General features: G+C 40.4%; 2 protein-coding genes across 2 annotated transcripts in view; both read right to left on the reverse strand.

Moving 5' to 3' along the window:
• Positions 1–6,165: 6,165 nt before the first annotated feature.
• LOC147452890 (rust resistance kinase Lr10-like) lies at positions 6,166–7,435 on the reverse strand. Its single transcript, XM_086519035.1, has one exon. It carries the CDS (start codon positions 7,244–7,246, stop codon positions 6,722–6,724), a length of 525 nt encoding a protein of 174 aa, XP_086375161.1. The 5' UTR covers positions 7,247–7,435; the 3' UTR covers positions 6,166–6,721.
• A 311-nt stretch (positions 7,436–7,746) lies between these two features.
• LOC147452891 (uncharacterized) overlaps positions 7,747–12,507 on the reverse strand; it is a 68,366-nt gene continuing 63,605 nt past the window's right edge. The window contains exon 2 of the mRNA XM_086519034.1: positions 7,747–7,925. Within this exon, the coding sequence (XP_086375160.1) occupies positions 7,890–7,925 (36 nt within the window). The 3' untranslated portion in view covers positions 7,747–7,889. The remainder of the gene's footprint in view (positions 7,926–12,507) is intronic.

Below are 12,507 nucleotides of genomic sequence, written 5' to 3' on the forward strand. Positions count from 1 at the left end.
GGTGTATCCAACATTACTGGTGTTGCTGGGGTGTCCATCGTAGCTTCTTCTTTGACTTGGTTGCACTAGATCATATGTCCACTATGAGATGCAGGGAGGGTGTTAGAGTTTTGGAATCTCAAGTGAACTTCCCAATGTGATCCCATTATTTATTTTGGCTTTTAGGTATTAATTTTACTTATTTGTCTAAGTTTGGCTAGGACAAATTTATTGAGGTTGCAATATAAGCGACCCCTTTCCTCCATTGTATACACATTCAATTATTCATTGCCAAGGTTGATCAATCTGCCTTGCATGGCTATGCATACTCTCTCTCTCTCTCTCTCTCTCTCTCTCTCTCTCTCTCTCTCTCTCTCTCTCTCTCTCTCTCTCTCTCTCTCTCTCTCTCTCTCTCTCTCTCTCTCTCTCTCTCTCGTGTTGATTCTCCTTGGTTTCTATGCTTCCACATTGTCGAATTTGGCATGTTATATGTTCAACTCTTAGAACTTGTATGAAGCTTGCTAAATGATCATATGGATCCCCTAACCCGTTGTATTTATTGAACCATTTCTTTAAATCTACTGTTTTGATGCTGCGATGATATTTTGCACCCGTTCTCCTAGATGGTGTTTCTCCCATTAGGCCTTCAAACCAATAGTTTGTAGTTGTGACTTGTGTGGACGTCTACCTATCCTAGTGTCACTCACTCTTCCCATGTTAAAGGTGGTTTCCACACTTCTACCCTAGCTTCCATCATTCAGATGACTACCTCGGGCCATACTTCCCTACTGATCAGCCATGCTACCAAATGCTCTCTCGTTTGGCCCCAAGTTCTGTTCTGTTTCAAGTATTGTTCCCATAATGAATTTTTGAATTGAGGATGCTTGATATTTGACTATTCAATCTCCTTTGGAGTCATCATAACAAAAAAATTGTTAAAGAAATCCCTAAAGAGGTGCTCAAGAAGTTCAACTAAACCCTTCTCCCTTATCTTGAAAATATACATGATTTTCAAGGATGGCAGTTATGCTAGTTTGGCATGAGCAATCCAAAATCAAGTATGCGACATTATTGTCCTCCCAAACATAGACTCCAAGCCTTGGGTTGTTGTTAAGTATGCACTTTAGAGATTTGGTATCTATTAGATCATATCCTTCTAACTCCAACACTGCCGATCCTTCCTTCACAATCATGTCTAGAATCAAAGTGAACCTCCAATCCTCATCGGTCTACAGTGTCAAGATTTTGTATTTTGACGTATTGCACTTTGTTTTGGTCCATGCAAAAGGTATCTTGCTTTTTCTCTCTAGCCTCCTCTTCAAATTTGATAGTATGGTCATCTACCCTCATGACATATTCCTCGTTAGGATATAGATAAATATGAGCCCCGTGCTTGTTATTCTTATAAAAGGTCAAAATGTGCTTAAACCCGAGGAGGTTCCAGCCCCTGATTGGGTGGAAAAGGAAGAAATTTTGGAACCTAAGTCGAAGTAAGTGTCTAACACTTCTTCCGCTATTGTCTCTAGAGGTATCCCTTTGGCAATTTATTATGTGGATACTCTATTGTTAAGTTTTTTTGTTATATCCTTGATTTACAAAAAAACCACTTGACCTTAGCTACATAAAGACTTGAACTTATGAATGAAAATGTATACCTAGCTTCCCGTACCAATACCATACGTTTCAGATGCAGTCAATTCAGATTGGTATTTTTCCAACTTCTTTATGATCTCCCTGTGGAACCAAAAGTGTATAGGTTAGTTCGAGGATCACATAGAGATACAGGAACTCTTGCTGCAAACTTTTGATTCAATCCTGTCAAAACAGTCAACCATTTCAATCAGCAACCTTCAATTGTATAAAAATTAATGTCAAGTAGCAAACACTGTCCAACTGACTCCAAATTTTTCACACTACTTGTATGATGGGTTTAATAATGTTGGTGACAAAAAAATGTTAAAATTTACTTTTTTTGGCTAGCAGGTTATCTACTCGATCAAAAAAACCAATATTTTCCACCTTTGTTGGCTCTCTTTGGTTAAGTGTATCTGCAATATTCTCTACGTCAAATTTTCACAAATTTGGACAAGTTTAATGTGATTTGCAAAAATAGAGATCACACAATTGCCAATCTTAGTCAATATCAATCCAAATCACTTGAAACTTGACACAAACACTCTACTACTATCAGAGATCAAATTTCATTTGAAAATTTTCCAAAAAGAGGATTTTCAATAGTGAGAAACAATATTTACAATTATTATCTCTGAGGTCAAAATCAAGGATTTGTCCCACTTTTTGAACCTGGACCAAATGTATACCACTTAAACAATTCTTCTGCCAAGTTTCATGAAGTTTGTTTTGGTTTAGTTTGGTCTATTTTTGAACTTCAGTGAAATCTAGGTCTGACCGGCAACTTATAAGGCCAAATGGCTTCAAACTTAAATCGGTGTCACCTTGCACTATGTTCTAGACTCATCTATGGTCAATGGATGAATTTTTTGCACTTTCAAGGTAAAAGATAATAGTCGCGATTATTATCTTCTTGGCCACAATCACAATTCTTTCTGATTTTTGTGACACAAAATTGCAATACAAAAAGCTCTAAAGCTTCTCTAAAGGTCTTGTCAAGTTTGGATTCAGTTTGAGTCACTCACCTATTGATTTTTTGTTGTCGAGGTAGAGATGTTGTCATTATAAAAATTCACACTCAAATGAAATCCAAGTCCTCAGATTCCTTGCAAAAAAATTTTGTCTTTACGTGATAGGATGTTGGTAGAGCTGAAGTAACTTCCTTGGGTCAAAGATAATAATCCCGATTATTATCTACTAGATTGCACATACAACTTTTTTATCTTAATTTTGACATCATTCAGATTTCATTTAGAGTATTTCAAAAGCTTTTGGCTAGAAAAATTTAAATTCATAAGCATTAATCACCAAGGAGATAATAATATATGTTTTGGTCAAACTTTTAAAGCCTCTCATAAAGCTGGTTCTTGGCTCAACAAAGCTTTCCCATAGGCTTCCCCATACTAGCTCTGATTTGAAATGCTGTTTTTTTGGCTTAGCTATAAGGGTTGGGACTTGAAATCTTTGAAATTTCGTTAGATAAATCGAGGATGAAACCTCATGTGGTGAGATAGGTCAAAAACACACCTTGATATCTACTTACCCTACTCCTAGTCAAATCAGCCACAATGGTACTGGAAAGTGTCCACCAACACTAGTTTTTTCTTGCTTTCGTAATAAAATGAGCATCAACCCTTAGAATTTGACATAGCCTAATGCATGAACCACTCGCAGAAACCCTACCCAAAAGTTCCTTGGAGAGCATGACTACTCCCAAGACACCTCTACACATCTAAAGTAGACACACCTCAACAACACGATTTCTAAATGATGGTTTTCTACTCTAGATAAACCTAGAGGAAGCCTCTGGACAATGTTACTAGAACTCTGAGGTTTTCTCTAGTCTAGATTACCTCGTCCCTGGCAATGGCACCAAAATGTTGGGCCCTCTGCTTGCCAAACCTAACTATCTTATTGTAGAGATAGTGAGAACCATGAACACATATGCCATTTTGTGAGGCGAAGTCAATGCCAGTAGTGCGTGAAGGCTACAAGAGATTGTCACTCTGTTGGAAAACATGTTCGATATAAAAAGCATTACCATAAATAAGTCGAGATGGTATGGTAAGTATCGTGATTATATTGGGCTATCACGGTGTTGTCTACTTTACGTACGGCTCATTGATTACTTAGATACCACTTTGTTGATCTAGTTGCTCTAAGAAAATTAGATGGCTTTGGCCACAATTGATGTCCAAAATCAAGGCCATGCTTATAGTAGCACAAGTCCCAAAAAGCTAGGAGCTAAATTTCAGGCCAAAAGGGGGTGCCTAGTTTTGCCTTCGGAAGCATCCCATCTTGCAAAACTTGCTTATGAAGGGCTTTGATACTGAATTTTGGATGTTGAAGGTTGCATAGAATACAATGAAATACTACGTACGTATTATACGGAGGTGGTGGAAGCTCTTCATCGTCGTCTATATAAGAATCATTTTCTCATTTACGAGAAGAACAACAACGGCCATCTCTCTCACTATACTCTCTTCCATTTCATCGTGTATGCGCTCTACATTGTTAGCATGAAAACAAGAAGGAAAATGAGAACAGACATAGCCTTGCACACACCACACCGTCGGAAGGAAACACCATAAAGCTGCAGAAAACACCTAAGTCGAACACCTATAAAGTCGGGTAGGAAATAGCCCTAACCTGAACCATGATTAAAATTGATGAAAACCAAGACCATAAGATGAACCTCGTGTCATGTAGACCTCCGTAGAGTACCCGTATGCTTGATTCCGACAACAAATGAGAGAGTTACAAGCTTTCGAAGTTGGGGTATCTCTTAAAAGCTCGAAAAAAGCTAGTCTCTCTTAGCAAAAAGGCTGTGCACAGAATTGCGTCTATTAAAAAGGGGAAATTTTTTTCTCTTATCCTAAGGAAATTTCTCTCTCCTCTTAGCCGACATGGTTCTCTCTTTGAGCACCTTTTAATTGGTCCAATTTTGGCCTTTTTTGGATGAAAAAAGACATGTCAGTGACCCTTTGACCAAGGAATGGAGTGGGGCAAGTGTCCGGGGACCAAAAAAGAGGCCAGGCGCTTAGGCGGCTAGTGTGGACTAAAAATTTCACCACCCTTCCCCATGAGCCCACGAGCCCCCATAGCCAAGCCTTGAGAGAGCTCCTCTCACCTTTGATACACCATAATGGATTTTCAAAGTGCCCTATGTACCCTCCACTTTCCCCTTTCCTCTTCCCATGTGGGATTACTTCCATGCCACATGGCAACTCTTCCCAAGCTCCCCAACTTCCCCAAAATGCACAGCTTCCCCCAAAGCGTGAGAGGACTTCTTGGAAAATTTTCCTCGAGGCATACCTTGCTGCTCCGGTCACCGAATGACACACCGTTACACACGACTCGAAGCCCATCACCTCGGTTATCTCCATAAATATAAAACTTCAGCATTTCTAATCTTAGACCCCCAAGTTGGCCTATTTTCCCTTCTTGCATGCACCTGCAATCACCTTCTAAGTTGAAACCGCCCGCTTCGGATGTTGATCATAACTCATGATGTACAAGTCCGATTCACAAGCTATAAAGCACGGCTGAAAATACTTATTAAAAACTATATTTTGGAGTTTCGAACAACCCAAAACATCAGCATTCAAGCTTGACAAAATCACACCTTTGTACATGAATTTTTTCAAAGCCACTTCCAAAACTCGTAGGGTTACGTACACATATATACATGAGGATAGTGGACAAGCTTTTTAGCATGAATCAGTGACTTCATGCTTATCCACAGAATGCCTGACAACGTCAACTTTATGCCAGAATCGCTTATGTAGATCTCATCATCGCTCTCTTGTGGCGAAGCACGAAGTCTTTCAATCACTGATAGTCACTTCTTGTTCACGTTAATCATATTATAAACCTTAAATTTTTTCCCATAGCTTTCTCGTCTTAATGAAAGAAGCTTTGAAAGACCAAAATTTTCTTCTTTTTCAGTATTTTCAAGATTTTGGTTCTTTTATTATGATAAAAATATGGTCTAAGAACTAAATGATGAAACTTGAGTTCTTGTTATAACAAGCTTTTTCCTATCCCAAAACCGTGAAATCTATGAAATTCTTTATTTTTTGATGCGAAATTATATTCAATTTATTAAAATTTTGTTAAAACTACGCTAAATTTTTATAAATTTTTTATGTTAAAATTTATGGCCATAATCTTAATATATGATTAATTTTGAAAAAATAAAAATTTGACTATATTTTTCACTTCATAACTGAATTAAATTAAGGCATAAATATGACCTATAATTAAGACAAGATGTTGAAAAAACAAGACACTTTAACGTCTCAAGATACTTGAGTTGAACTAGTGTTAGTGTTAGTGTTAGTGACATTACCTAAATAGGAAGCAAAATAAAAAGTGGGCTACCCTAGAAAAGTGGGAGAAAAGTAATGAATTCTCAAACATTGCGCACGTGTAGTCTCTACAAAACGGTATATTGTATATCGGGAGCTATGCCCCTGCGTTCAATTTATTTTTTAAGTTTAAGAATTTTACTAATTTTTTAAATTTATTTTTTCTTTTTTTAAAAAAAATTAGCAAAGCTCACAATTGTGAGTGAATTTTACTAGTTCTTATGAAGAGCGGATCTGCACACAGCGTTTTTGGAGAGCGGCTATTGTCTAACATTTCGCAGTCAGCCTGCTGTGTATCCTATGTCGTTTAGACCCAGCTCTAAACGTTTATCCGCCATGACAGCTACAGTACGCACCAAGAGATTGTGAAGAATGGGAGAGAACATTGCTTTGATGCTACAAGGCTTGAAAAGCCCGTGTATAAAGAAGACCAATTGATCGGGCGGGAGCCTAGAATCGATACAACTTCTGAGACTTGCAGGCATAAGGGATCTCCCTTTGCTTTATTGCTGATCCGAACTGGAGCACAGCCAAGGTATCTTATCCTATGCCGCTTAGAATATGATACAAAGTGGAGTACTCTACAAATGCTTCCTATTAATTATGAACGCTTCTTCACAAGGCTTGATGCCTCCTGGCATCAAAAAGACCCTTGCAAAATAAGACTCTTAACCAGCACTCTTGATTGTAAGAAATGATGTGTCCTTTGACCACACTGAGCAGCTAGAAGATCAGTCGTCTCACCGGCCACTCATTGGAATAATGGCAAGGCCTCGGTGATTGCTATGACACGATTGTGGACGAGATAGACTGAGTAGGATGGAGGCAATTGCTGGTCGGGGAGGATTTTCATCGATTGCGATTTTGCCCTCGAGGTACAGCACTACCTCGCTCATGTGAGGCCTATTCATGGGATGGTCTTGAATGCACCACAGGGCCACAAATAAAGCTCTTCGAACGTGCTGCCACTCCTCCATGATGTTTGATAGAGGAAGCTTATCGTCAGCTGGCATGGTGATACCCAGTTTAACATCAATAATAGACTGTATATCACCATTGATTGCTGCTTCAAAAGCCTCTTCTGGAAAGCAGGAACCACTCTTAAAATTTTGGTGCCCACTGATCAGCTCCAGTAACACCATACCATAGCTGTACACATCAAACTTTGTACTCATCTGGCCCTCGCCTGCCATCCAAAATTCTGGTGCCATGTAGCCCGGCGTGCCTCTGGCTAAGGTTGCGGCTGGACACTCGTCTCTGGCCATCAGCTTGGCGAGCCCGAAGTCTGCAATCTTGGGACAAAATGGTCATCCAAAAGTATGTTTTGCGGTTTAATGTCACAATGTACGATCCGATGCCTGCATTCCTCGTGCAAGTAGCCTAGTCCCTTTGCGATGCCCAACGCAATGTCGTACCTTTGTTGCCATTGCAAGAACATCAATGGATCATTTTTGTGCTTGAACAGCCAGTTATCAAGAGAGCCATTGTTCACATATTCATAGACCAGAATCCTATGCTGTGCTTCCATGCAAAAGCCGAGCAACCTCACAACATGTACATGATGAATCCTTCCTATTGTAGTCACCTCATTTATAAAATGTTTCTTTCTGTGCTCTGAGGCCACCGCGACAACTTTGACAGCAATGTGCACGCCAGCCGTCAGAGATCCCTTGTATACGACGCCAAAGCCCCCTTCACCCAAAGTATTGATGAAGTTGTCTGTTGCAGATACGAGGGAGGAGTATGACATCTCAATTGGACGCTCTGTGAGATTGTCAAGATCCGGGTAGGGAAATGGATGCTTGGATGTGATAACGTCTTCCGGTTTCTTAAATAATTTTGCCTTGACAATCCAGCAGAGGGTAAGAATGATCAACACAGCAGTCGCTACTGTTAGTCCCACTGCAATCACAAGTCTATTGCACGAAAGCACACCCGAACAACCTACAATTCAGCCAAAAACTTTGAATTGTAATTCAACAAAAAATAGCACACAATTAAAAGATACCGAAATGATGAGTGTGTGCAAGCTGGGTCAGACTCTCTTCAGATATATGTTGTGATATTTGTTGTTGGCCCGTGTGCACAACTAAGAGAGAGTTGGACCAAACTAATTAAGCGTGCCGTTCAAGAGGAAGGCTGCTGATCCTTATGAAGGTGCAGGCGACTTTACACGAAGGGATCAACTCCAACCCCTTATCTTGGGGAGTGATCATACAACTGCTTCAATACTCGGGCCTCTATCTAATGGGGACTTCGCTCGACAAGAAGGAATGAATTAGAGGGCTAGACTTGACAAGAGCAGGAAAAAACATCTCAACATATGCACTACACCAAGTTGCTATCGCAACACAAGTGGCTACTCAAGGAAGGACAAGTTAAGTAGTTAAGGGCTACTTTAGAGCGACAAGGGATCATATGAGATTTTTGGGGCATGCATCTCTTATTTGCGATAAATCACAAGTCCCCCCGTTTCTCGTTCAGTCCAAGCGGCAAACCCCCCCCCCCCCCCCCCCCCCCCCCCCAAAAAAACCAAAAAAATAAAAAAGCATGATTTGGTCTCCTCCTACAAAACTTCTTATCTAAGCAAATTTTTTTGGTTACCTTTTGTTGAACAAAGCAACATCGTTTCTTTTTGAAACAGTGGACTCTTGTTGTGGGATGGGAGACATAGGCTATGCAAGGAAATGTAGGTGTATGAAGGTGAAACGTAGCATAAATCGGAGGGCTAGATCATGAAGGTGTAGAGCAATTGGAATGTGAAGGGCTACATGAAGTTACAATTTTACTGTAGCAGAGCTTGTTTTCGATCGGTAATGTAAAGAAGGGTGCAAAGTGGCAAAACAAAATGTCTCTTTGTAATTCTTTGATGAGGAAGGCAGCAAGCTAGGTGTGTTTGTTGGTAGCGAAGGGTGAGCACAAGTGTAGAAGGGTGAGGGAGGCCTTTGAGCATATTGGCAACATACGGGAGGGTAGTTGTAGCAACCCTCTATGTAGACAACATTCTCTCTCTCTCTCTCTCTCTCTCTCTCTCTCTCTCTCTCTCTCTCTGTGTGTGTGTGTGTGTGTGTGTGTGTGTGTGTGTGTGTGTGCCAAGCATGAACACCAAGTAATTACACCGTTTGTTTTTTCCAGATGATAACTAGAATTTGTATTATGGAATGCCATTGTTGCCCTAGAGGTTCCCTAAGAAAACAACAAAATCAAGAACCAAGCCGGCAAGTGTCCATCTCTTCGATCAATGTGGTGTGCCCAACAAAGAGAGAGTTGGAACAAACTAAGCGTTTAGTTCAAGAGTAAGGATGCCCTTAAAAGCTGAGTCATTCCAGGGAATAGTGGGAGAAGAAGATGCCTATTTTTGGCCAAAAAGAAAAAAATTCTTCAATGTTGAATCGGTGCTAGTGCCTCTGAAAAGATAGGTATTAAGCTATCTTCTTAGGGAGGATGATGTATATATAGAGGGGACCTGGGTGCCATATATAGAGAAGCCATAAATTGAGTAGCTTCACATATAAGCTCAACAGTAATCACCCGCCGATCGTGATTACGTTAATGAAATCCCTGACTCCAAGGATCTTTCCAATAGACAAGTGTATACCAACACCTACTAGCCCTCAACGTTTTAAAACACTGGGTCAATGTGTAGTGATGGGGGAGGAAATCTGTATGCAGTAGGAGTGTTTTCATTTTTTTTTTCTCCTTGTAGATAATAGATTTGAAAATTAGAATCTTTCCAAGCGGCTCCTGAAAACCCAAGTAAGTTTGTAACATTTAATGGTCTAAAAACTTATGTGTAGCGGAAATTAGCATGAACATAGTGGGCATTTCATTAGAATAGATTCCTAATGAGAATTACAAGAGTGCTTGGGTGGAGAGAGCAACAAAAACCATAACACCTAGTTAGATAGCATCAACAATACTTTCAAAAGAGAGAGAAATTAAGCTATTGACAACAATTGAGGACTGGATTTGCATGGAGCCGGTCCCCCCTCCAAAAGGCTTTGTATTATGTTTTCTCCCATCAAGAGAGACATTGTACAATACAATTCTTTGTGTTCCTTCAAGACTAGCTAGTGCAATGAAGATGAAAGCTTCATTCACCAAGCAAAATACTTAGCAAACACAACTTGAATTATCCCCGTTCTCAGACCCAAGACCTCACACACCTTCGAAGATGGTGAGAGCTAGCAGGGTATGAGAGTAGATTGAGAGGAAGAAGGAGTATCTTACGAGAAAGATGTACATCTCCTCACATAATCACTTATATTAGCATAGCTTTACCTTAGTAATTAGCTTGGTAGAGGAGATGAGCAAGCATTGAAGCTTGGCTCTTGGTTGGATTTGCATCCACAAGCCAAGAGTGTGTCGATGTAGGCTTCTATCTCATAAGCTTGGAGTAGGTGATGAGCTCTCCATCAAAGCTTGCGAAGAGATAGTCTTCTCTTTCTTCACACATGAGATTGTGTGTGAGTTTGTGTGTGATAATTCCTTCCAAAAATCATCCCCCTCTCTCTCTTGGGCGAGCCCCCTTGCTATTTGCTCTTGCAGGCTCCTTATTGGACAATGCCAAGCTCAGCCAATGGCTATTAAGCAGCATAAGTGATAGCCTTCTGACATGTTCCCCCTTTCCCCTTTTGTGAGAGCTTAATCAATTAAACCTTATTGATTTAAATGAATTAAATCCCCATTGGACCTTTCCCCATTCTGACCAATAGGAATTAAGTAGCCCATTGGCCTGCTCAATTCCTATTGGACCCCTTCTCAAGCTGTCCAATAATCATCCAGGAGACTTAATTTTCATTGGTTCTTTTTATTAAGTGTTTTAAAATTAATTAGGATAAAATTACTCTAGCCTAATTCTCATTGGTCCACTTCAAGGGTCATCCAATAGGAATTGGGCACACCTTGTGGGCATCTGGGCTAGGGAGCTGACATGTGTCCCTCATTCCCTTTGTGTAAAGGGGGCTTGTGTGTGTGTGTGTGTGTGTGGCTTTCTCTCTCATCCCCTAGAAGAAGAGCTTGCCCCCTCCCATGTAGGGATATGTGTTGACTTTGGAGAGCACACAAAGCATCCAATTCCCCCTAAGCTTTAACCCTTTGGACACAACCTTTGAATTTTGGAACCTTAGCATTTTAGAAGTCTTAATGGGCTGAACCTTAGGGTCTTTTTAGCCCATTGTTGTACATGGATCTTTTGCAGATGGCCCCCCCTTTGGATCCCTATTTTCCCTCCTTTGGATCCCTCCTGTGGCCGGTCTGCTAGCTTAACCAATATTCTAGCTCTTTCACCCCTGGCACTTCCCCACATAAAATGATCAGTTTAATATGAGAAAATCATTTAGTAGAATTAGATATTGATTATTATGACATTACCTCTCTCTTGAAATCATAGTCGTCCTCGACTATGGTGTAGAGAAGATAAAGCATATTCATGAGTCCTTTTCTTAGCGGGTAGAGGATCCCTATGTTACCCTACGCCATCATTCCACAATGGATGACTAGTCCATTTGGTGCTTGAGATCCTGAGGCTGTCGCAAGCATGTCTGCACATTAGTCCTATCAGTCTTCCATAGTAGAGTGACAAGCTCTACTTGGTGTTTGGGAGACATCGTCTCCGCAAACTTGATCTAAGCATGCATACTACTTCATTTTTGTGCACAATAAAGAAAAAGAGAGTCTTATAAGACAAAAAACTTTGTTCATTTTTAACAGATTGTACATTTGCTTACTCTTGGGAAGCATTGTAAGCATTGACAAGGTTTAGGTTATCCTTTAATTGTATGCCTTGCATCCATCTAGCATCTTCAAAATGATAATTCTTGAACTTAATAAGATATCGTTGGATAGTCTTACCGCCTCTTAATACCTTGTATTCATGTCGGAGAATGGACTCGCGGGCTGCAGCACTTCCTCTTGGTCCTCGATCTCCGGTGGGTCTTCAATAGTTGGTTCTTGAGGTGGCTCTCCTTTGTAAGGCTTCAATAGGCTCACATGGAAAGCATTGTGTATGAGCCAATGATTGGGCAACTTGAGTTGATAGGCCATCTCATTGATTGGCCTAAGAATCTGAAAGGGACCATAGTATCTTTTTGCTAGTTTAGCATAGTACTTTTGGTGGCCCGTAGGATTCTTGCCCGTCGTGTGTCTTAATCAAGCCTTGGGAAACTTTAACAAGACCCAATCGTTTTCTTTAAAGGCTTGGGCTCTTCTGTGCTTATCAGCAGCAGCCTTTTGCCTTTGCTGTGAGATAGAGATAGCATCCTTAATCTTTTGGAAAGATTCTTGTAGGTCTCGGCTATACTCATCTGCAGCGAAGATCTTCCCATGTACCTTAAGTAGCAAGGGACTTTTTGATCTTCCCTCAATTACCTCGAAAGGTGATTTTCCCGTGGAAGTATGTACAATGTTATTGTAAGCATACTCCACTAAGGGTAAGTACTTCTCCCATTGGGATCTTTGATCTACTTCCGTTACATAGGCTTTTAGTAGATCGAGAATGGTTAGGTTAGCTATTTCACTTTGGCCA

This window comes from Adiantum capillus-veneris, chromosome 8, assembly GCF_014529385.1.
Source record: "Adiantum capillus-veneris isolate H3 chromosome 8, ASM1452938v2, whole genome shotgun sequence".
In the NCBI taxonomy this organism is placed as follows: Eukaryota; Viridiplantae; Streptophyta; class Polypodiopsida; order Polypodiales; family Pteridaceae; genus Adiantum; species Adiantum capillus-veneris.

Excerpts from the sequence above, each read along its gene's own strand:
- LOC147452890 (XM_086519035.1), bottom strand. The coding sequence starts at position 7,246 with ATGGCCAGAGACGAGTGTCCAGCCGCAACCTTAGCCAGAGGCACGCCG.